This window comes from Rousettus aegyptiacus, unplaced genomic scaffold (assembly GCF_014176215.1).
Source record: "Rousettus aegyptiacus isolate mRouAeg1 unplaced genomic scaffold, mRouAeg1.p scaffold_m13_p_1, whole genome shotgun sequence".
Taxonomy (NCBI): domain Eukaryota; kingdom Metazoa; phylum Chordata; class Mammalia; order Chiroptera; family Pteropodidae; genus Rousettus; species Rousettus aegyptiacus.
Window position 1 is genome coordinate 168412648 of NW_023416284.1, and position 24643 is coordinate 168437290.

The following is a 24643-nucleotide window of genomic DNA, read 5'->3' on the forward strand; positions in this document are numbered from 1 at the left end:
GATTTAATTGTTGATTTTCCTTAAATATATTTCTCTTGAGGATGCATTTATCACTATGATTCTATGCATTAACTGCTGTTACTGTGGTTTGGTGTGATTTCGTGTTGATGCTAAGATCAAACAATTTAAACACAATTTTATTTGGTTTGTAATTTGTCTTGCAGTAAATCCTATGTGTTTACCTAAAATGTGTTACTTAATGGTGGTATTATTTGTCATTTCCTTAGTGCTTTAAAAACAATCGATGAATTGGCCTTCAAGATAGACCTGAATAGCACACCACGTGTGAATATTACAACTCGGAATTTGGCTCTCGGAGTGTCATCCCTGTCTCCAGGGACTAATGAAATTTTAAATTTTAGCATCAGTCTTCCGAGCAATAATGAGTCATATTTTCAGGTAATGAGCCAGTGGTTTCTTTAACTTTGATTAATTCAACAGATAAAACTTTCTGATCACCCACCAGTTGCTCAAGAAGATATTGGTCCGAAGGGTGGCAGGCAGGTCCAAATGCTGACCAAGGTCAGCGATAGTGTAGCCATCAGGTGTGTGGACACATGGAGGAGGTAAACTTTCAGAGCCTAGGCGATGGGGTGGGCAGCTTACCTTCTCAAGAAGCGTTAGTAGAACTAAGTATTAAAGCATGAGTGAGGGCCACCCTATTGGAAGTGGGAGTTGGGGATAAGTTCAGTTAGAAGAAAGAGCTTTATTGAGGGATCAAAGGTGGGGAAAAGGATGCTATATTCTCTTTGCCAGTGGTTCTTCCAGGTGTATGTTATAATCACACACCTGGAGAACTGGTCAAAACAGATTGTGGGATCTCATTCCCAGAGACTCTAGTTTAATGGATGCAAGTGGATCTCCAAAATGTGCAGTTTTCAGTTCCCAGGTGTGGCCGATACTGCTGGTCTGAGGATTGTACTCTGAGAACCAATGACATAGAGGGCTGGGAAGGGCAGGTGATGGAGAGGCTGGACAGGAAAGCTGGAGCTGTTAATAGAGAGCCTCTTTGACCTGTTCAGGTGACACTTCAGCAAATAGTTTTCAAGTTCCTACTGTGTACTCGATAGTGTCGACCACATAGGCCAATAAAATGATTGAAATATTGTCCTGGACATGGGAGAACACACAAGTGGCATGTAATACTTAACTGTGGAGAAAAACTAAGAAAAAGTATTTTAAAATCTGGATGTAAGGAAGAACTTTATTCTGCTCTTCGGGGATAATTCTGTTTGACATTTTAACGTGAAAACTCAGTCAGCCTCAGTCTCTTTCAAAGCATTTGCAGGAAAACAGTCTTTGGGCTGATCTGTGGGTACAGAAAAAAATGACATCTCTGAGTCTTCAGAAAACTTCAGCTGCTCTCTCTATGTGGAGATACTCACTTTTAGTGATCAAAAAAATTAACTCTACCCATTTTTTTTGGTAGTTATTTTTCACTGCATGTTTTGAAAAAAGTTCAAAATCTATAAAGTATAAATCCAATTCTCATCCTTGAAAATGTTAACTGATCTGTACATTTCTCAGTTGCCTTGGTTAAAATTGGTTTTGCCACATTTGCAAGACTCAGTGAGGTCCATGCCTTTGTCCATAAGGGATTCACTGGGAGGACAGTGACTGTGGTAGAGGTACGGGGAAGCCTGTCCTGGCCAAGATGATACTGCAGTTGTTCTCCTGCCTTACTCAGCATGTGTAGTAAAGTTATTATCGTAATTTATTTGTGATTGCTCGACCAATATATCTCTGTGTGACAGATGGACTTTGATAATGGACAAGTGGATGCATTGGCTTCTGTAATTTTGCCTCCAAACTTACTTGAGAATTTAAGTGAAGAATATTCTGCATTAGTTAAAAGAGCACAGTTTACTTTCTTCAATAAAACTGGACTTTTCCAGGTAAGTGTTCATTAAATTATTATTTTTTTAGCTGCAAATTGAGTGTCTTTGCTCAAAAGAAAAATAAAAGTTCAGATTCCTTGAAAATAATAAAAGTAGAAAAATTTGCCTGTATTTTTAAAAATTAAAATTTTAACATTGTTTGAATGTTTTATTTCAGATAATTACATGCTTATGAACAGATGTATTCATTTAAATATTTTCAATAAATTAGATATTAGATTAAGACTTGCATGATACATTTAGAAATGGAATGTGTAGAGAAGTTACTATTTATGATTCCGTTTGTTAAATATTTCATGCTCTCCAGCAATTTAGACTTTCAGAGTTAAAGAAATTGTGCACCAAAGAAAAGGTTTTGTTTTGTTTTGTTTCGTTTTAATTCAGCAGGAAGGACTGTTTACATAATGAGCAGCATTCTTGGCTTTAATCAGTTTTCCCATTAGTATTTCAAATGACCTTTGGCCTTCACACATTCCCAGAGTAGGGTGGCATTGTGCTCAGCACATATTATCATTTTTATTGGCATCATTTCTAGATACTAGGAAATCCACTGCCAGCAAACGCCGGTGACCTCTGGTTGCCTTTGAAAGTACAGCCCAGTCTAGAGCAGTTTTACTCAGCCATTAAAAAAAAAAAAAAAAAAGGAGATCTACTAAATTTAAGATACCAGTGGATATCAAACAATGAGACAAATGTAAGAGAAATTGGCAAGTCTCAAGGAAATAGACTACTGGTTTCTAATGGATCTGCGCTGTATGCTATGTGTGGAGGAATGGTAAAGTCAGCCACAGGTGGTAAAGGGAATACTGTGGAATCATTTACAGTAATTAATTCCAAAACTTTAAAATTTTATCAGCAAATGAGTTAAGAGCAAGCTATATAAAATTTTTGAGTAGATTAGGAATGTCATTACATGTTATTACTCTGAAGATTTAATAGCCATGGACATATACAACTGCATTTGTCAAAAGTATTTGAGGATTACAGTCCTGTCACCTTTAAAAACAATACAAAAAATGCAATGGGTGTCACAAAATGTGAATGGAGGGACAGATGGTGGGGCAGGGGGTCCATTTAAAGGAGAGATTGAGCCCAGTGGGAGGGGTTTGCAACAACTCTTAGAGTTGCAAGAATCTGTCATTGTTTTATTTTGAGTCTTATCTTCACCACACCATCTTTTCCTTCTCTTCTGGCATTTCCCAATCAATGTTGTTATTAGGAAACATATGTTTGGTTTTTAAAGTAAGTTTATAGCAGAGTGAAACAAATTTAAGGGTTCTGTGGGTTTTTTTTAAAGAAAAGTCTGAATATCCCCAAGCTATAACTGACTTTATCAGAGTGACCACACCAAAGTAATAAAAAGCTATATTCCAGATGCCGAGATTGGTTTGGCATGTAAAAATCCTGCAATTATTCTGAAACAACTAACTTTATAAGCTGCAATAGAGAAATTCAGGAGATTCTACAAGAAACACAAGGGCAAGAAGAAAGGCTATCTCACTGGAGAGACAGCCCATTGGTCCCAGTCATTTTGTACACAGATTCACTATTTTGGTTTCCTGATAACCTTCTCTCTGAAGTGGAAGCTACAGATGCCGACAAGTGTATAATCAGGGAAGGTAGAAGTTCCTCAAGGAGCTTTAATCCAGTAGAGTTATAGTTAGTCTAAATCAGTAAACACATCAGGCTGTTGGCAGGATGTGAAAGATGAATTATTTTTTATTTTTCATACCATATTTTCTTCATACTTCTCTAAAGGAAAACAACTTCATCTATTTTCTAGAGTAGGGAAGTGATCTAATTGTTTCACAGCTTTTTATGAGTTTATATTATTTATGGGTTTGCATTGTTTCAGATATTAACTGGCTGGCATCATTCACAGCAATCAGGAATGAAGTTTTATGAACATTGCCTTGCTCCATTGGCTCATAATGTCCTCTCAATGTATTTATTATAATAAGGGAAATAGCAAAGCTGTTTCAGGAAAGCCAGCAATTTGAGCTTATAAACAGGATGTTCTATAATTGAAGATCTTAAGTGTAAAAAGTGCTGACAGTTTGCTTATTTTGGAGCAGCAAAATAAAATAAAAGTGTGTACTTCTGACCAATACACATTTTTTTAAAGGATGTAGAAACCAAGAAAGGCACCTTAGTGAGTTATGTGATGGCCTGCAGTATTGGAAACATAACTATCCAGGATCTGAGGGATCCAGTTCGAATTAAAATCAAACATACAAGAAATCAGGTAAGAAAAATCCTACACATAGCAATGGAGCAGAAGCAGAGTATTTCAGAGAAACATGGGATCATTTTTTCCCCATGAAAAGATGTAACCCGCACTTCTTTTAAGGAGGACAATTTTCCCAAAAGGGGACAACAGCTCATCAGGTAGTTCTCTAATGTCATGGTAAATGGTGGCAACCGGGGAAAATTAGTCTTATTCTGAATTCAATAATCAGGAGAATGGGAGTGAATAAAAAAGCCACTATTTCTAAGAAGCGACATATTACTTGAGGTGAATTAGGTGCAGATGCAGTTGTATAATCCTGCCATTAAAAGTTTTTTGTTTTGTTTTGTTTTAATATCAAGAGATCACTGCCACTTGGAAAACAGAAGGCAAACAGGTTGATTTATTTTTTGAGAGGTTAGCGGTTGTCTGAGATCTTGGCACATGTTTGTTTTTGATTGCTTCATTACCTTTGCTCTCATCTGTTTATTTGATCAAAATTATATGGGGGTTTGTATTGTTCCAGGTGACCCAGGCACAGGTTTTTCTCCTTTTTATAGAGGGTCCCAGTCATGATTCCACTGTTTATTAAGCAGGCAGGAAGGCAGGCGGGAAGTGAGCTGCTTGATAAGGACTAAGGCTTGAAAGTTAAGTCATCTGAGAACTAGCTCTGCCTTGTCACGGAACCCTCTGACCTCCATGTTTTACCCTTTGAACTCCTTTGTTTCAGGTCCTTCATCCATAAAGAATTTTTTTTTATTGTGGTAAAATATACACAACATACTTTACTATTTTAACTATTTTTAAGGGCACAGTTCAGTCACATCAAGTAATGCACATTGTTCTGCAGCCATCACCACGTCCATCTCCAGAACGGTTTCATATTCCTCAACTGGAGCTATGTTCCCATTGAACGAGGACTCCCCATCTGCCCCCCCCCTCCAGGCCCTGGCATTCTCCTCTCTGTCTCTTTGAATTTAACTATTCTAGGTACTTCATTTAAGTGGAATCATACAGTATTTGTCCTTTTGAGACTGGCTCATTTCACTTCGCATAATATTTTTAAGATTCATCCATATTATAGCATGTATCAGAACTTCTCCTCTTCTTGAGGCTGGATAATATTCCATTGCATAATACATACATCCCACATTCTGTTTGTCCATCCATCCATTGATGGACACTTTGATTGCTTCCACCTTTTGGCTATTGTGAATAATGCTGCTGTGAACATGGGTATGCAAATATCTATTTGAGTCCTTTCTTTCAATTCTTGTGGGCTTGTACCTAGACATAAAGGAGAATTTTAAAGATGAAGTAGGATTATAGTATAAAGAGCTTTCTTAAATCTATAGCATTTTGTGATGGGACATACATAGTAACCTTTAGATAAATGGGTACCACAGTTCCTCATGAGGTTATAGTTAGTTTTCACTCCAGCTCTTTGTGAGAAGAGGCCTCCCTAGATTACCTGCCATTCTTCAGTCGTATTGGCATGACTAATGCGGGCCTATTTCTTTGTGGAAACTTTAGCATTTTACTCTTTTCTCCTATTTAAATCATATGATTTTCTATTTATTCTAAATGCAATTTTACGTGTTTATTCTTATGTTAATATAGGCAGTGCCTCAGCCCATCTGTGCCTTCTGGGATCTGAACAATAATGGTATGTTTCAAAATATTGACTGTCTTAATAACAACGGAATTTTAAACATTGTACATTTTTAAACACTGTGCAATTTTAAATGTTTTCCCTTAATTCTACCCTAGACGGAGTGAGTCACAATATAAAGATGATGGCGACTGAGTTGCAAATTTTAGTTTGGGAGCTTAGGAAGTAAATTCTAATTGCTATAACTTTTTATTCATTGCAAGAGGAAATAGACAGGCCAGACTTTTTTTTTTTAAATCAAACAACCACTTTGATTTCAGTTATTTTTTTAAAATAGAGTATGCATTTTTATTGCCATTTTAGATTAATGTCAGTGTACACTTGATCTCATCCTTCTGGGACACTTCAGAGGATGTTATTTGATATTCACTAAGCATATAATTAAAAATCCAGCTTGCAGACCTCAGATTATAGGATGAAGCACACCGAAAAACTGTAGATACAGGGATGGTTATGATGGATATATATTACTTGAAAGAAATGAATTGCCTCTAAAATGGCATTTGACAATCAAGAGAGAAAGGTAAAATTAAGAGGTTGATCACACGGTGTAAGGTGCGAAAATCTCTTCAGAGCTTCCCCTAAGGGTCACCTTCCCTTGGGATTGGTTCCCCAATAGGATAATCATGAACAAATAAAATCAGTCCCAGTGTAGGATGACGCTTCTTGGTAGAAATGTAGTCTGAAGATGTCCAAACCTCTTTGTGATACTCTTTATCACAGCTGGAAAGATTTTTGTTGTTCAGTTTTTAGTTACACAGTTTTGAGTAGTTCCTGATTTACTATATACATAGTTCAAAATGATATTATCTTTCAGTCTTAAAATGTGCTTTAAATATATGCATTGCTCCACACCATACCATAAAAGTCAGAACAGGGATATTAAAGGCATTTATCATAAGTTGTCACCATGTGTGACAGCTGACAGCTGTACACGTAATAGCATATTCCAAGAAAGACCTTCTTTGTTCTTATGTCTTTACAAAAATATACTCACCCAAGGGGGAAAAAATGTGTTGATCTCCAGAGACTTCATTGGTATATAATGCCTTTGGAAAAGAGATATCCTTTTTATGGGGGGTTATTTTATAATTTATTAAAAATTAAACTTGAACCAGACTTTTGCAGAATCCCTGAGGCACTTCAAAGGAACACAGTTGAAAATCACCTACTAGATAATCTCTAGCTGCCCACCCAGCACTAACATTCTGTGATTCCAGGAATCTAAAGTATTCTAACTATTGGCAGTTTTACAAAGAACGTCCATTTTACAGATAAACTATAAGGCAGAAGAGATCGAGGCATATTTCTCTCAAGAAGATGTCATCTAGTATAGAGAAGGAATGACCTGCTGTTATTTTCATACTGTTTGTTGACTTCCTCCTGCAGAAGGTTCTGGATTTTGGAACACGTCAGGATGTGTTACACAAAAGGATTCTGATGCAAGCGAGACGGTCTGCCTGTGCTACCATCTCACACACTTCGGAGTTCTCATGGTAGGGGAGGATTTCTAAACTCATTTTGAAATGATAGAATTTTGGAAGGCATACTTTCATGTGTGAGTCAGCCTTTTCTAGCTTATGTATTTGAGGAAATATTTCCAGATAATTTTCATCTGTGCCCCGAATCTTGATTCTTAATGAAAAATATAATTAGCAGAGATTATATATTAAAAACATGCAAAAGTAGTTATAGAAAAGAACCCTACTTTTTTTCCATAGCATTAACGGTGATGATAAATAATCTTAGAAACCAAAAAATGACCAGGAGACCATTAAATTAAGAGAGAAACAGAGTCAGGGAGACAGAGAGAGGGAGAGTAAGAGAGAAAAGTTAAAAAGGAAGAAAATGTTGGGTTTTACTAGCATGAAAGGGAACTGTGAAAAGTCTGATCAAAAATGTTCTTTCTTGTATTATTTTATCACTCGATGTATTTGCATGTCAGTTTGTACCAGGCGCTGGGCTAGGTGAGCCAGCTGTGACCTAAAGTAACTGCTGTCCTCCTCCTGGAGATCACAGCCTGATAGGACAGACTAGTGACAAGGGTAGCATGGAGTCTTTAGGCCTGCAAGAGGGATGATGGGATGGCATTTCTCTCACTATTAGGCTTTCATATCATTCTTTCCTTCCTTTAATCCTTCCTTTTTTCCAATGGCCGTGTTTTAACCTCATTAGCCAGGCTTTCCATGGTTCTAAACAAAAATTAGATTGCACTGACGTATTTTTTTCATCCTATCAAGTTTTTAAGAGTTTCCCCACATCCAGCGACTCACTTGAATTCACCGAGATTTATACTTTTACCTTACATCTGCTACACTTGTGCTTTGGCAGACACTTTGCTGGTGCCCAGTGCCCCACTTCAGATCATAGTAGAGCCATTGTTTCTATATAGTTTTCATAAAAGAATCAAATCATATTTTATTTTTTTTTAGTTGGAAATGGGAGTAATGTGTGCTGAGGCAATAAAACTATTCGAATTCAAATCAGAGATATCAGGTTATGTTTATCCCCTTTCTTAAATCTTGCACCCACTTCCTGTGGGACTGGGAGGAAGCAGTGAAAACCGTGGAATGTAGTATTTGGCTCATGAATCTACTTGGCCTATGTAAATGGCCATTGTCCTATGGCGACCCAGCAAAGTTGTAATTTTCCTGATAGTCTGGTACATAAATGCTCTGCAGGAGAAGAACAAGTCATTTAAAAAGACGACAGTCATAGAAAGTAGCTTTTTCACTTTCTCAAAGTATAAAAATTTTTTTCTTTGCCACTAGAGCATGGAAACAAACTGTAGCATGTTTTCGCTAAGTGATTAAAAGAAAAATTCCTCAGTTTTCTTTCATGCTCTTTTTCGGAAAACACTTATTTTGCATGATTCCTCACTCAGGTATATTACCTTTAGCTTAATGGATTTAACTTTTTCAGCTGTGTTTGAGTGTGTGCGTGTATGCTTGAGTATGTTTGTGTGTATTGTAAGTCTGGTATTAGATAAATAGATAACAATAGCACAATTCACTATTCACTATTCACTTTTATATGTAACAAAAGTTTGGCTTCCTATTACTTTGAATGGTCAGTTTCTTCATATACTGTTTAAGTTTTATTATGAGTTTGTAAATATATTTATATTACTTTTCCTGTTGCCATCACACTAAATAACTATTTTTACATGTATTTGGACATATACATTTTTTTGTTTTTTTATTTTTAGTGCTATCTCTCCATTTTCCATGTTGGCTGCTTTTGTGGGATTATAAACAGCTGAATGAAAACTTTTCCAGAATTTATCTTCTGGCAATGTGCCCATATCCTTTCAGCTTTTCCAGACCACTTAAACTTTATTAGGAGTCTTTCTTGATTTATAAACTTTATATTCACTTGTAGGAGATAGTCCCAGAGTCGACATTGCCCTGTGACACGTACACCATGTGAGAAGTCTAAAAAATGTACCTCAGGCCCATCATTGTATCTTCTAATACACAAATGTATGAAGAATTTAATGTCCCTGCTACATTTCTTTGTAGTAAGACTGATTTTTATATTTTTAACATTGGTACATTTTCACATTGGCTAGCTCAGAGGAATAAATATACTTTTATATCCTTCATTCTCTAAAAGTACAAAACAACATGATAATTTTGTGTAAATGTATATCAGTGAACAGCATTATTTTATTTAATTCACATTTTAAATCTTGGCTTTAATTATGGTTTGCAAGTCAACTACCTGACCTAGTTAGAGCCAGTTTTGAAACGGTAATGACAAATCACTTGGAGTTTCAGCGAGACCATTTTTCAGGCCTAATGAAATCTTGGACTAACCAAAATGTTGGTTGAGGTAACCTATTTGTGAGTCAAGCTGCACTGACTCAAACCCCAACCCCTGTGCCATGGGAGCCCCATGTCCTCCCAGTGTTCTGAGGGATTCCAGAGAGAAGTTAGGAAAAGTTGCCCTTGACCCTGAGCCCGTGCACCTGCCGAATTTTATCACTGTGTGTTTCTTGGTGTCACAGAGGTACCGACCCTGCTCCTTACTGCATCAGCCAAACCTGGAACTAAGTCTCTCTCATCTCTTCATTCACACACAGACATGCACATACAAACACCCCTTACTGGAGGAGGCCTTTATGTGAGCACCAGATTTTATAGACATTTTGGTGACTATTAATGAAAATAGAATGGAAAACTTACAAAACAGACATTTTACAAAATAATTTAACACCTAAAAGTTTTAACTAGGTATTATTATTATTATTTTTTTTTTTTTGGAATATGTCCCTTCTCCGGGAAGGCTCCATTTCGAACATCTGAAGGGGACTTTCTCCTCCAACCAGGACTGAGTGGTTGGTTTTAACGCATGATTTACCCTGTCCCAATTCCTCAATTAAGGAAGAAAAATTATTTTTTCTACCAGGCCCAGACTTTGCAAGTCTGCCTCAGTATAATGTAGTTAATACTTTTTATTAATTTTCTAGAAAGTGTTTACTTCTTTCCATTCCACAGTCACCCTGAACACTTTGAATGGTGCCCTTTTACATCTGTAGGAGCCAAAAATCTATGACCCCAAACCTCTTAGTAAAAAAAGGTAAAGTCCACTCCTCCCCCACTCCCCCCCCTCCCATTTATACCAAGCTTTGGAATGACAATGCTTCGCAACCTCAGCACCATGCTCAGAGCCCAACAACCACAGTGCAAGCACCAGCCTCTGGCCATCTGCTGGCTGAACCCCTGCCTACTGGCCAAAGAACTCGGGGCCCACCTGAGGGCTTGGCCATGTGGGCCACCATGGCCTCCATTTGTACTTGTGCCCCCAACCCTGCAAATGTTAGGAATGGGCTTGATAAATATGGAGGGCAACAACCTTCTTTTCACTTTCTATTGGGGAACCCAGTGGTTTTACTCTTCAAGTTATACTGTTGTGTAAAGAGCTTGGGTAACAAGGTAATGAATTAAAAGCAATATGTAACTCCCTCAACAGTACTATATTTTTGTTTCATGGCATGATCCACAAGAGTATAAAACATAGAAATTTCAGTACTGTTTTATATTTGTTTTTAGCAGCAAAGATTGAGCTGAGATTCTAAGCACTAGCAATAGACTTTCCAATAAAACAAAACAGCATTCTCATGAAAAGAAAGATTCTTACAGCTGCTGCCCATGTTTTGTGTAGGATCTTCAAAGAACTTCCTCACAGATAGATGCAAGGAACACTAAAGTTCTCACCTTCATCTCCTATATTGGATGTGGAATATCTGCTATTTTTTCAGCAGTTACTCTCCTGACATATGTTGCTTTTGAGTAAGTATTTTCTATCTGCTAAACCCAGTGCTAACTGTTCTAAAACATAAATAAGAAAATTGCCTCCGCTTCTAACAACTTTTATGACCTTTGTGAATCATGTAGGTTGGTTCAGTTTTAATGTTCAGGTTTCTTGTAAGATATATCATGTAATATGAATTTTCTAGCTATAGCATCTTAACTTATAATCACTGTATTCCTACTGATAAAATGCATTTGAATCTAACATGCAGGTCAATAAAAACTATATTGAGTAGTTTTTCATGGTAAAGGATGAAAGCATTTGTTTCATAATCTTATAAAATTAGTCCTGAAACAGGAAATTAAAAAAAAAAAGATTTTTCCTCATTAAAAATACATTTCGAATAATTTCAAGGAAATTGTTTTTTAACAAAAATACCATTTTTATAACTGTAGAATTTTTCTGGATTAAAAAAAAGTCAGGCTGTCAAAACCAATTGGAAATTTTATAAAAAATTGGATACTGTTTTGAAATATAATTAATATTTTTCAACATCTTTATTTGCCAAATACTCATAAATATCTTTAGCCCTCCTCCTAGTGGAACTATGTTATAAAGATGGCGCCACCTAACGCACTACAGACTGTATAAACATGAACTTACTGCCTGTGCTTTAAAGGTTTGTTTGCAATATTGGTTCTCATATATCTTTCCTTTTTTTTTTTAAATTTTCTTTTCTTTTTTTTTTTTTTGAGAAAATTGCGAAGGGATTATCCCTCCAAAATCTTGATGAACCTGAGTACAGCCCTGCTGTTCCTGAATCTGATCTTCCTCTTGAATGGCTGGGTCACCTCGTTTCACGTGGACGGGCTCTGCACAGCCGTCGCCGCTCTGCTGCATTTCTTCCTTCTTGCAACCTTTACCTGGATGGGGCTAGAAGCAATTCACATGTACATCGCGCTGGTGAAAGTGTTTAACACTTACATCCGCCGATATGTACTGAAATTCTGCATTGCTGGCTGGGGTGAGCCTCCTAAAAGGTTTTGTTTTTATTTACACTGTCATGAGAATTGCCAGGTGCTCGTAGGAAAAAGTTATTTCAAAAGAACAGCACTGATGAAAGAAACTTCACATTTGCAAATGATGTGGATTTGATGTACGTATCTTATTGGTCTTCCTCAGACAGGACTTTTAAAAACTGTTCAACGGTCCTCACTAACTGGAGAAGTAAAGGAAAAAGCCCTAGCTCCCGAGTCACCACAGACTAATTTCCTATGCCCAGAGCCAGCCCACCCACGCCTGAAGAAGCAGCTGGCAGACAGTGCTGCATTTCTATTATGTTTCAAAATATAAAGGCTGGCTCAAAGTCCTAGCCACGCTCACTCCCAGACGCATGCCCATGTCCTGGAAACCAGAGAGAGATTGTTATTTTTGTGTGTGCACGCAAAACACTGACAGCGTTCTTGCCTTGAACGTCTTAATGTGACTCCTCAGCCACATATGGAACGTGGACGGTTGTATTAGCTTGTTTGGAATATTCTAAATGGGCTTGTTTCTTTATCTGGGTTTCATATCGAACCAGGCATTTTAGAGATTTCTCACAATCTCTTTTTCAAATAGGAGTATAGAAGTATGAGACATTCCCATGATGTTCACCATTTTAGGAGGCATCTTTCAGGGATAAGGTGCTATAGCTTCCTCACCAAAATATGCATGCAATTACTTTATTTATTTAGTCTTGAGAGAGAAATGAAGACTATAAAGTCTTTATAGTACTATTGTTTCTCCTCTACTTTTTCTAAAGACTTTTATAGAAAGGGGTAAAAATAAGCTGCAGTTTTCTTACTGTCTAACAGGTATCATTAATGAAACCACATTTGCTAGTGCTGGATTCAGTATAAATCAGATTCTGGTTCTCTAGTGGGTACCAGTAGACAAACAGAATATTTAAATAGCTGTCATTAAAGAGTAGGTTTTAATTGTTGCCAATTAGAGTTGGATGCGTCACACCAAAGAGGGGATTTTATTGTTTTTAACCAGGTTGACAGTTCTAAGAAATTTGATTCTGTGATATGGAGTTTTTTTTTTTTTCCTTTTCTTTTTCTTTGCTATTATCAGTCTTATAAAGCAGTTCCAGATGCTTCAGAAAAAAAGGTTGTTTTTGTTATGGTTTTTTTTTTAATAACAGGTTTGCCTGCCTTGGTTGTGTCGGTCATTCTAGCGAGCAGAAACCAAAATGAGGTCTATGGAAAAGAGCAAGGCGATGAATTGTAAGTAATAAAACCTCGTCGGGAATTTATTTGTGATGAGTGTATATTTTTTGTTTTCTAATGTTTCGTATGGGTTTCCATGCCAATAGTGTGCTGCTTATTTTAGAATTTCGAAATGAGTTTGCCTGTCTTCACCAAGGTCTTTTCTACACCACAGATTAATCCAGCTGAATGTCCTTAACCGTTCAAGCTGCTTGTTCCTGTTCATGTTGTATTGTGTCATCTGGGGAAATGCAGAAGAAGTCTAAGATAACTGCCTTCTAGGCTCAGAAGACCCATTCTGTTTGAGGACATTCCATAATACTTACACCTTCATAAATTCACACACATATTTAAGAGAGTTAAATAGCGATATCGGACACTGAAGGGTTCATTGGCAATATGGGTTTTATGTGGCAATGCAGAGAATGGGGACATCAGTGAGTCTCGAATAATTTGGAAGATTCCCTCCAGAATGTGAGATTATTGAGGCTAAGATTTTTATATTGTTCACTTTGAGCGGTTAGCTTTCTTATATTTTAGCGAGCATATACTGAGTACTCGATGAATTTTATTGATTGAATGAATTGCTGAATGACTGAAGAGCTTCCGCCTGACTGTAATGCCACATTTCTGCTTACGTTTCATGAATGGACAACACTTATTTTTATTCAATCAGTAGCCAATCCCGTCACATTCTCTCATGGCCTTTCCTTGTTTTATGTTTCCAAAGTCGCATTCAAAAGACCCCACAAAAACCAGTGGAAAATAAAGGATCCAGGTCAGGAATTTCAGGATCCTAAGGGGATGTCTGTATGTAAAAAAATATTAGCTTCCAGGACAAGCTGTGTCATTTGGGGGAATCTTTGTAATAAGGTATATTAAAAGTAAAAGTTAGTACATACGTTCTAAATAAGGGGATTTTAAAAGTATGTTAGTCAGCTTTTATAGAACTTTAAAGTACATTTAATAAATTGCTATGCCATCAAAAACTGTAATTTACTGAGCATTTACTATATGCCAGGAATCATGTTAGGTTCTAGCATTCAAAGACATTTAAGGTAGCTTTTGCTTTGTGGCTGTCACGTTCCAGTGTGGAACATAACCTGGAATGATGGCCATTTACTCTAGAATTTTGAGACAAATTTAATTGCCTGTAATAATTCATTTAATTTTTGAGGTACCTGGGAACTTCCACAGTATTATTAGGTACTGCAAATTGTAGTATTTGTTAACTTTACTCATAGAATACTTTACACATATTAGTTTTTAAATTACTTTCATCTGTCTTCTGATCTATATATCATTTGAATATAAAGTATATCCTTCCTCATCTCATAAGAATATTGTAATCAATGTAAGCCTTTGAATTGTGCATGAGGAGTGTCATTATAAAAATATTGCAGTTTTAGAATAAGGTATTACCTCAACTAGACCAATACATTAATAAAAATTATTCTGTCTGCAGTAATGGAATCCACAATTATGCATGTCTTAAATAAATAGGAATTTGCTCTTCTCACATGACAAGAAACGTGGAAGTAGCCAACAACTGGCATTGATTTTATGGCTGAAAATGTCAGTGCCAGCCACTCTGGAGCCCTCCTGGCCTTTATCTCATTGGGTATGAGATGATTGCTTCAGCCCCAGAGCTTGCTTTCGTGCTCAAAGCAGAAATAACAAATGCTAGATGAGTCTGTCAGAAATAGCTCTCCCCCAGATTGCTTAGCAGACTTTGCGTTGATATCATTTTGTTGAACACTGGCCACATGACCACCCCTTCCATACAAAAGAGATTGAGAATATGAGTACTTCAATTTCCCGTTCTTTGGAGCACATAACAGAAAAGAAGGTGAGACATGGTTTCGGGTCAACCAACCAGGAGGATTTTCATGCCAAGTCAGAATTCAAGTAGCCACCTTGTTTTCTTCTTAACTGTTGACTTAAGTAACTAGATATTAAGATGGTAGTTATCCAAAATAAACAAACATAAAAAAAAAACATGAAAAACATCAGAAAAGAAACTGAGGCCCAAGAAAATGAAGTGACTTTCTGAAAGTATTTGAGAAAAGCCGAGCTGTGAAAGCTGCAGAAGCCGAACTGAGCCAGGTAAACAGGACGTGGTAATAAATTTATTTTTTTCCTTGTTTCTTCTTCTTCTTGAAGCTGTTGGATTCAGGATCCAGTCGTTTTTTATGTGACATGTGCTGGGTATTTCGGAGTCATGTTCTTCCTGAACGTGGCCATGTTCATCGTGGTGATGGTACAGATCTGCGGGAGGAACGGCCAGAGGAGCAATCGGACCCTGCGGGAGGAGGTGTTGAGGAACCTACGCAGCGTGGTCAGCCTGACGTTCCTGCTGGGCATGACGTGGGGATTTGCTTTCTTTGCCTGGGGACCCTTATATGTCCCTTTCCTGTACCTCTTCTCCATCTTTAATTCATTACAAGGTAAGATAAATGGTACCTGGACAATTTCCACTTTCTAATTTTTTCATATTTGCAAACAGCTTTCCTCTTGGACAGATGCCCACACTAAATTTCTATAACTCTGTCCCAGGTGCTAAACATAGTTTCAGGCACAGGGTGGGTACTCTTAAGAAAAAGGCCTTGAATGGAGAGATAAGGTAGATTGTCAGTTTGTTTGTTTTCAGAAGTGTATTCCAAGCACGCAGGACAGTATCTGGCAAATAGTAGGTGCTCAATAAACATGTGCTGTTGCCTGAGTAAACATGAGCAGGGAGGTGTTCAACAGGAAGTTTAAAGGGAAGCATGGACAAGTTTCAGCCTCAAAAGTCTTGCTGAAGGGTGGTGCTGCCCATGGACCTCTTCCTGTGGGGTACCATTCTTGCCGTGAAGAATTTTTAGACAATATGCAGGGACAGAGTAATTCACCTTGATTCTTTAGCTCCTTGGATTTCAAAATAAATACCAATACACTGGTTAAGAAATGCTCATTTTTTTTTTCATGGTATATGTCAATAACTTCAACAATTTAACAGACATTCGCCAATGGCCCACTTTGTGCAGAAATACAAGGCTTCCTTCAAGGACCGTCATGCTTCTGATCCGTAATACAAACCTAGTATACTCTGATGAATATAACTTTAAACTGAAGTGACTATAAATATTTTTTTTAATTAAATGATATTCTTCAAGACATTTGAAATACCATTTTGATAAACTCTCTAATGTTCAGAAGCACCACAAGGTCCACACTCTAAAAGGAATAAGATGACAGTTTGAAATCTTCTTGAGCAGGGCAGTGCTGCTGGCTTACCTGAAATTATCAGTCATGTCCTACAGGTGTGTGGGGAAGGAAGCGCTGACTAAAGCTGAGTAGATCTGTGCTGGGGCAAAAAGCATGGTAAAAATAAGGTTTGTGCTACTCACAAATGAGATGCCTAGTCAGGTGCTCTCTACAGGTGTGTTCTGTATTTCCCTGCAGGAGAATGTGTAGTGCTTTGTATTGTATGTACCTGCTTTGCTTTTCCTCCTAGGTTTCCTACTAGCTAATGAGTGCATGAAAAAAAAAAAATAAATAATAATAATAATAATAATCTGACACATAGTTGGTGCACAATTGTTTGTTGGACAAGTAAATGCATTTCTGGGTGAAGAATGGGAGGGGCTTTGGCGATGACCTAAATCCAACATGAGATCCTTTGACATAAATCCTCATTAATTAGTTTAGCAAGTTTTATTCAGCTTCACTCTCCCACAACGGAAGAAATATGTGTGCTCATTATCTTTAGTACATAGAATAATAAGCCTCAAGAACACCTCCCAGAGTTGGAGACTCAAGAGGCAGCATATGAATACATCTTCATTAGAATCTAGCTTTATACAGTGAGTTTTCCTCTGTTTAATCTTTTCTGTAATGTACAACATAAGTGTACCTAGGTAATATTGACAAAAATATCTATCAACGTTAGAAATTCCGTGGTTTTATATTACAAGATTGTACATGAAAGGCACATTAATCTGCCAGCCCAACCTTGTTTTTGCTTTTAGAATTTCCTGGCAGTTTCAGTAACCTTCAACAGCTACGGTTGTCTGTTCAGCTCTGTTTCCATTAATAAGAAGTGAGATGTTTTATTTTTCCCAGCATAGGTCTCCTGTCAGGAGGGAAAAATGTTGTAAACCATCATCAAGCTCTATTCTACATAAATCACTGACTTTTAAGACTAAATTTAAATGATATAAATTAGGAACAGATTTCTGCATGTCCAGTGATATAAAAAACACCTCCTAAAAAGGAAATTTAAATTGAAAGGCCATGATACAGAGCATACAAATCGACTAACAATTGCTTACTGGCTAGGCTGGTACAAAACCTTCTCAGGATGCTATGGAAATTCACTTATGGTTTAGTTGTGTCATTTTCTGAAACTTCAAGAGGTGTTTGTTGTTAAAAGTATATGCTGTATTCAGAGAAACATGTAGAATCTAGACAGTTTAAAGAAACAATTCAATGAATGTAAAATGAACTCAGAAAGTATTTAGACAAACTACATTATGTTTATTTTTTTTTTTCGGATAGCTGTTATTCCAGCAAAAAAAAAAAAAACAAACAAACAAACAAAAAAACCAGCTTTGACTCTTGTCATGAGCCCTTTGCCTCATGGATGTTATATTCTAGTAGGAGAGACTGATATTATGATGTTAATCAGTTATGTCACCATATAAAAGTAGCTGATGGTGTAGAGAGCAGATGACAGAAGACATGGCATCTAACCTGAAATCTGAAGGTTCAGTACGCATTAAGTTGGTGAAAGGTGGGAGAGACTATTTAAGGTAGAAGACATTTCATGTGTAAAAATATGCTATATAGTAAGGCTCACTTAATATAGTCCATAGGTTATATGACTTTAAGCAAAAAGACATATAAGGGAACCAATTTTACTGTAGGCCAATTGATATAAACAAAAGTTAAGTTCCTATGGCACCTCATCAACATTATAAGGAAATGACATCATTTAAGGATCTACTTTAGTTGGTGATTGTAGCATATGCTCAAGGAAGCTTATATAATCTAAGAACTGAGAAAGAGCAGGAGAGTGGCAGTGGTGTGGCAAAAAGAGAGTCCAGAGCTAGACCACAAGGCCCCGTGTTTCGATCTTTGTGAGAGCAATGGGAAGTCTTTGAAAAGTTTTAGGCCTGTGAAATGACATGATCAGATGAGCATGTTGTAAAGATGAAGCCAGATATAATGTAAAGAAGGGATTAGAGCAGCCCAATACTGTGTGTAGGGAGAGCAGGTAGGAGGCTATTGCAATGGTCCAGGTAAGGTAAGGTGGTACAGTATTTTAGATTATTAGGCGGATGAGGAAGCTGGAGAGAGGCGAGCAAGAATCAAGAGAAATTTAGAAAGTATGCTACTACAAAACACTCATCGTTGGTTTGGTCACTAAACTCTTCTTTTTCTAATGATTTGAGTAAGAGGTTTTCTTTTTATCTCAGATGTAGCTTATAGTTCAGCATGTAAAAATCAGCAGGGTCGTCATTATGAATACCACAAGTTATGGATTTACTATGAATACCTGTAGTATTATAGAGGTGGGATCTGCAGGGTTGGACAGGTGTTCAGGATGAATCTACAGTGATGTCAAAGCATGTATATCACAGGAGTGGCTCTTGTAGATTTCTTTTCACTTTTCTGTATGTTTTGGTTAAAACATTTGAAATTCTTGGAAATAAATGTATATAGTTGGTTAAAACATGTTAACAATTTTAGAGTAAATGTGTATACAAATGTATGTATGTCTTTGTATACATAGAATGTATTTGTATACAAACACATACATACATGTGTAGTCATATGGGTACTCACATCAATTTGCATTAAAATTTTATTTATGCTTTATTTTTTTGATTATATAATTTATTTTTGGTTTTTTAATTTTATTTTTTAATTTTAAAGTTTAAAAAGTTAGACATACAATCCACGAAGTGCTCCCCACAATTACTCGTTTTATTTTTATATAATTATTTTTTATAATTATAATTATATAATTATAAATTTTTTATATTTATAATTATGTAATGATAAAATTATAATTATAATTTTTATAATTAGTTTTATATAATTATTTTGTGTGCTTTATTTTTATATTTATTTTTAATGTTTTCTATATTTATTATTCTTAATGTATTTTTATTTTTATGTACACTTATAACTGTACATTTAATGACCAAAATGGATATCAGAAAATTATTATAGTCTATGTGGCTATAACTAAAATTTTACTTGCTTGAATAAGCAATTGAAATCATGAATTGAAGCAAAGCTGAAACTGAGTTTATTATTTTCTAATTTTGCACAGTGTATTGTTTTATTCTTTTTATTTTACCTATTTCACTTGTTATTTATTGTTTCATTAATTTTTTTCTCTAAAATGGGAAGGTAAATATATTTTCTCCTAACATGGTGTAATTCCACAGCTATCTGCTTTTGCTATCTTTATGGCTTTCCCAGGATGAAACTTTTGAAACTAGCAGATCATTTTATTAGAGATTATAATTTTTTCCAGAAGAATACAACTTGAGAAAATTGTATAACATACAAATTGCTATTCAAGAGAGAACAGATGTTTTGACAAAAGTATATCATGTAATGTTCACATGCCTGAGAACTTTAGCCTTCACTTCAAGAAATATAATGTAATTCATCCTAAAGAAATAAAAGGCCACTCCCTAGTTGCTGAGAAGCTTTTGGCCAGAGTCTTCCTAGCATCTGTATCTCTTGGCAGTATCGTTGCGCTTGCAGGATTGAATTGCTGCTCTGAGATGCACCACATACCCAGAGCTTCTTGTTATACAAGTGATGCACAGTATCTCAGGCTGTATTTTTTTTTTTCATTAACAGTACAAAAGTATTTGACACTCTGAACTACATTGGGCTTCTTAAGTATATAGTGGAGTTTAACTCTCCTGACAAGTTCACCAGGCTCTAAAATCTAGCCCCACACCAAGACCTCAGTCTTCAACTTTCCTTTTCTAGGCATGTGAAACAATATTGATTAATAGTCTCCGGCATAATCAACCCATCTTCTGTGCATGTATGTAACAGAATAATGGCGGGAATGTAAAACAATTCAGCTACTATCGAAAATAGTATGGAGATTCCTCAAAAAATTAAGACTAGAACTACCATATGACCCAGAAATTCTTCTTCTGGGTATCTACTCCCACGGAAAAATTGAAAACATTTGTCTGTAAAGATATATGAACGCTGATGTTCATCACTATTCACAGTGGCCAAGACATGGAAACAACCAAATTATCCTTTGCTAGATGATTGGATAAAGATGTGGTACACATATACAATGGAATATTACTCGGCCATAAGAAAAGATGAAATACTGCCATTTATGACAATATAGATAGATCTTGAGATAATAAGGCTAAGTGAAATAAGCCAGACAAAAAGTTGAGAACCATATGATTTCACTCATCTGTGGAACATTAAACCGAAAGCGGCAATTGAACAAGACAAACAAAAATTATAGACACAGACAGCAGTTTAGTGGTTGCCGGAGGGAAAGGGAGGATAAGGTAAAGGGCGTCAAACAAACGTGTTGACAGAAGGAGATCTGACTTTGGATGGTGAACATGCAGTGCGATATGCAGCTGATGTATTGTAGAATTGTACACTTGAAACTCATAATTTTATTAAACCATGTCACCTCAATAAATTTAATTTTTAAAAAATATGCAACGTATGGTTCTGCAAATAGAAACTGGGATGGCAAACACAGAAGGGTACTATCAGTCTACTTATTAATTAATTCGATAACATTAAGATGTCCAGAACAACAGAAATAACTTATATTTGTTTAGCGCATTGTGGTTTACAAAGCACTTTCACATACTATCTGTGATATGGTGTAATTCTTGCAACAAGTCTGGAAGGTATGTATCTAAGCAAGGATATTTCTTCCTCTTATAAATGAGAAACTGGCTCAGGAGAGTTCATGACTTTCCCAAGATTGGTATGAATCTGACAACATAATATTTATTTGCAATGTAGCATATATGAAAATAGAAAGGCACATCACTAAGAGCCAGAGCATAAGCAGAAAAGTAAAACAAATGATTGGCCTTTCATTTTTGATGTCAAAGTTTCTGAGAAAGGAGTATTTCCTTTCATTAAAAATAAAAGGCAGTAAATATATGTCTAATGAATAAATGGGAATTTAATATTACCCATATTCAGCCAAAATCATTAAGGGAAATATGTTTTTTTTTAAATTTTAATCCCATTGGTAAACTAAGAGAATTAAAATTGAAGTATTGGCTAGAATCCTCCTGACAGTTAAGCTATGTGACAATCACACATACAACACGTGGTGAATTGGCCCCGAGGTAATAAACCGCCTTTATACCCCTGACATCTGAAATGACTTCGTGTTGGCTGAGACATCACACACTGCAAGGAAAAAACTTACTCATCTTTTGGCATGGAATGTTGTGCCACAGGGAAACAGTTTTCTAAAGGGCACCATGGTCGTATGAAAGCAGGATTCAAGAGGTCCCCAAAGAGCTTCCTAAACCTTAGCGATCCGCAGCCAGCAGCCAGCTGGCTCTGTGTGCGACAGCACAGCATATGAGCTGTTAGAAGATTTGGACTCAGGCTTGCTAGGAAGCTCAGAGGTCATCTAGACATTTTTTTTTTTTTGGTCAAAAATCAGTTATCTCTTTTGCTCAAACACCTGGTTTAATGAATTCTTGACTGATTTTCTCATCAAAACTCCAGAACCACTTATGCCCATGAGCCTTATGAAGATACCATTTACGAATCCTTACTACCCATTCTGATCCCATCCCACATTCCCGAAGCTATCTGTATCGGCAATCTTCCCCTGAACTACGTTTCTGGGTCTTTCTTATACAGGGTAAGAAAAAGTCAGCTTAGGCCGTTTGTCAGAATTCAGTGATGACAGTCTTGCCCAAAGTGACCTTTTAGAGGAGGCAGTAAAGAATAACAACATTCACTGCCCTACACTTTGCCATATCGCATTCATTTGCATATCCAAGGGAAATTGTTTCTGGCGATTTTTTTTTTTTTTTTAACTTTTGATAATCAGGATAAAGATCTGAGAACATCCCCTTGGCTACTCATTCTACATCTGCGCCTGAAAGTCACATGTCTTTGCCAGAATCAACCAGAGGGAATGAGTTTAATGTGGGGGCCCCATTACTAGCCGAAAGTTAACTAGCTCTTATAAAGATCAAGACAAAACTTAAGCTCATACAATCTACAGTGACTATAACCCCAACACTTACGAGGAGGATTTCCCGCCAACCCCCACCCCGCATGCTGCTTGAATGTGTTCTGAGGTAGATGAGAGAAGAAGATATATATATATATAAAAAACAAATCCACGACCTGATGAGATTTTCAGGATGTTTCTCGCTCCACATTTAGAATACTCTTTAAGGTGTCTTTTTACCCTATTTGATGAACCAGCCTTGGCCTGTGGGGTGCTTCTCTAGGAGGATTTGAGGAAGTGGATTTACTACATTTTCCTCCCTCATAGAACCCAAAAGCAGGCTTGCTTTCCCACGTACTGGCAACACCCTTCCTCCATCACAACTGAAAATGTCATTTATTTTACATGAGAAAATTATAAAATTTACTGAGAATTAAGGCATTTTGAATTCACATATTTGTCTACTTTTTTTTTTTTTAAGTGAGCAGATACCATCTGCTGAGTGAAAGATGGAGGTAAAGGAAGGCAGGGGTGAGGGTGGGATGAGCAGGGAAGGACTGGTTGGGAATCTGTTCCGTTAAAGTAGGTTTAAGTTTTTGTTTTGCTTGTTTTAGTGGGGAGTATGGATCCCTGTGGGTAAAATAAAGAATCCAGGCAGTTATCAAGCTGAAGAAACTATTACTAAGAAACTTTGGTTTAGAGGCTTCAGCTGCTGGTTTTTCAGGCTATGATTCACCCAAATAGAGGACCATTATGAACCCTGTTTTGTGAGATACGAAGGTTCCATAAAACTAGTGCTAGCCTGTCAAGATGAAGGAAAGGCTTTAACTCTGAATTCAATCTTTGGAGCCATTTTAGCTTCCAGTTTTTATGGGCAATGATCTCTACTCCCTGGTCAGTTAAATAAAGCTGTAAGACACTGTGAAAAGCAAAGGCTGACGATTATGATCCCTGGTCGCAGCTAAGATGGGTGGGAGAACATATTTTTCCAGGTGGTAGAAAAGCCAGTCTGAGGGGCTGTGTAGTTGATAGGAAGATTCTTAAAGGAAAAACGTTTGTTAGCAAAGAAGCAGAGATGGGGATGAAATATCAAACGGATTCTCTTGAATGCTAACTCAGAACTCATTATTTTAGTTCTGCTTCTGGCAGCCAAATCTGTAAGTAGATGGGGGAGAAAAAAAAAAAACCACACCTCAAAATCGAAGAGGGAATAACCCTCTGTTTTGTCACTTTGGCCTCCAAGTGCCCTTGGCTCTCTTGCTTATTTTTTATCCCTCCTTCCTGAAAGAGAATTTCTTTCCATGCTGCACACACACACAGCCTTTCAGAGGGATACTTACCACATTTCCCATGGCCGAACTCTACAAGGGCGGTTTTGTCCTGAAAGAATTTTGGTATGACAGTTATTGCGAGACTGACTTAAATTCATGTGAAAAGGGCTAGTTACTACAAATAGTAAAATAACCTATGAGGCGAATCCTATTCTCATTTAAAGTGGAAACGTATCTCATGACAAAAGAATCTGCATAATACCTTGGAAGTTAAAAATATATTCATTCCTAGGAATTCTAATTTCTCGTGCTTATTATATTTAACTGCCCGGTCACTTCACAGTTCAGAGTGGAAATAGAGCATTTAGATGAGTTCTCTTCTGTTACATAATTTTACAGATGTATCAGATTCTGAATCTAATGTGTATTCCAGTGCTCTTAAACTTGTTGGGTCTATATATTTACAGGCAAATGTTGTTACTTAAAAATAGGAGGTATCGTCTAATGTTATATAATTACGATTTGTAGCAGTACCACACAATCTAAAAAATTGTTTTACAAGGTCCATTTTATCTCATATTTAGCATCCTCTTTTGTGACTGTAGTCAGTATCACATTCTCAAAGTAATTTACTTTTTAACATCCCAGCAAGGCCTAAAAACCAATCCAAGAACTAGTTCTCTTCCAGTATCCTCAAAACACCAGATATAACCTCTGAAGTTTTTTCCTCCAGTATATATAACATTTATAAAAACTACTGAGCGTTAAGGGAAACAATGTCTAGCAAATTTCACCTTCTGCCCTCAACTAACAGAAAATCAGTTGCTCAGTGTGAGGCCCTATACTGAGTAATGAC

The 24643-nt window shown here is 36.7% G+C and overlaps 1 protein-coding gene across 5 annotated transcripts in view; it reads left to right on the forward strand.

Annotated features, from left to right (window-relative positions):
• ADGRG6 (adhesion G protein-coupled receptor G6) overlaps positions 1 to 24643 on the forward strand; it is a 128593-nt gene that overhangs the window by 91953 nt on the left and 11997 nt on the right. For all 5 annotated transcript variants that reach the window (XM_016132693.2, XM_016132695.2, XM_016132696.2 and 2 more), the window contains 9 exons: positions 228 to 399; positions 1755 to 1895; positions 4024 to 4143; positions 5746 to 5791; positions 7187 to 7293; positions 10964 to 11091; positions 11809 to 12077; positions 13242 to 13323; positions 15469 to 15752. In XM_016132693.2, the coding sequence (XP_015988179.2) occupies positions 228 to 399; positions 1755 to 1895; positions 4024 to 4143; positions 5746 to 5791; positions 7187 to 7293; positions 10964 to 11091; positions 11809 to 12077; positions 13242 to 13323; positions 15469 to 15752 (1349 nt within the window). The remainder of the gene's footprint in view (positions 1 to 227; positions 400 to 1754; positions 1896 to 4023; positions 4144 to 5745; positions 5792 to 7186; positions 7294 to 10963; positions 11092 to 11808; positions 12078 to 13241; positions 13324 to 15468; positions 15753 to 24643) is intronic.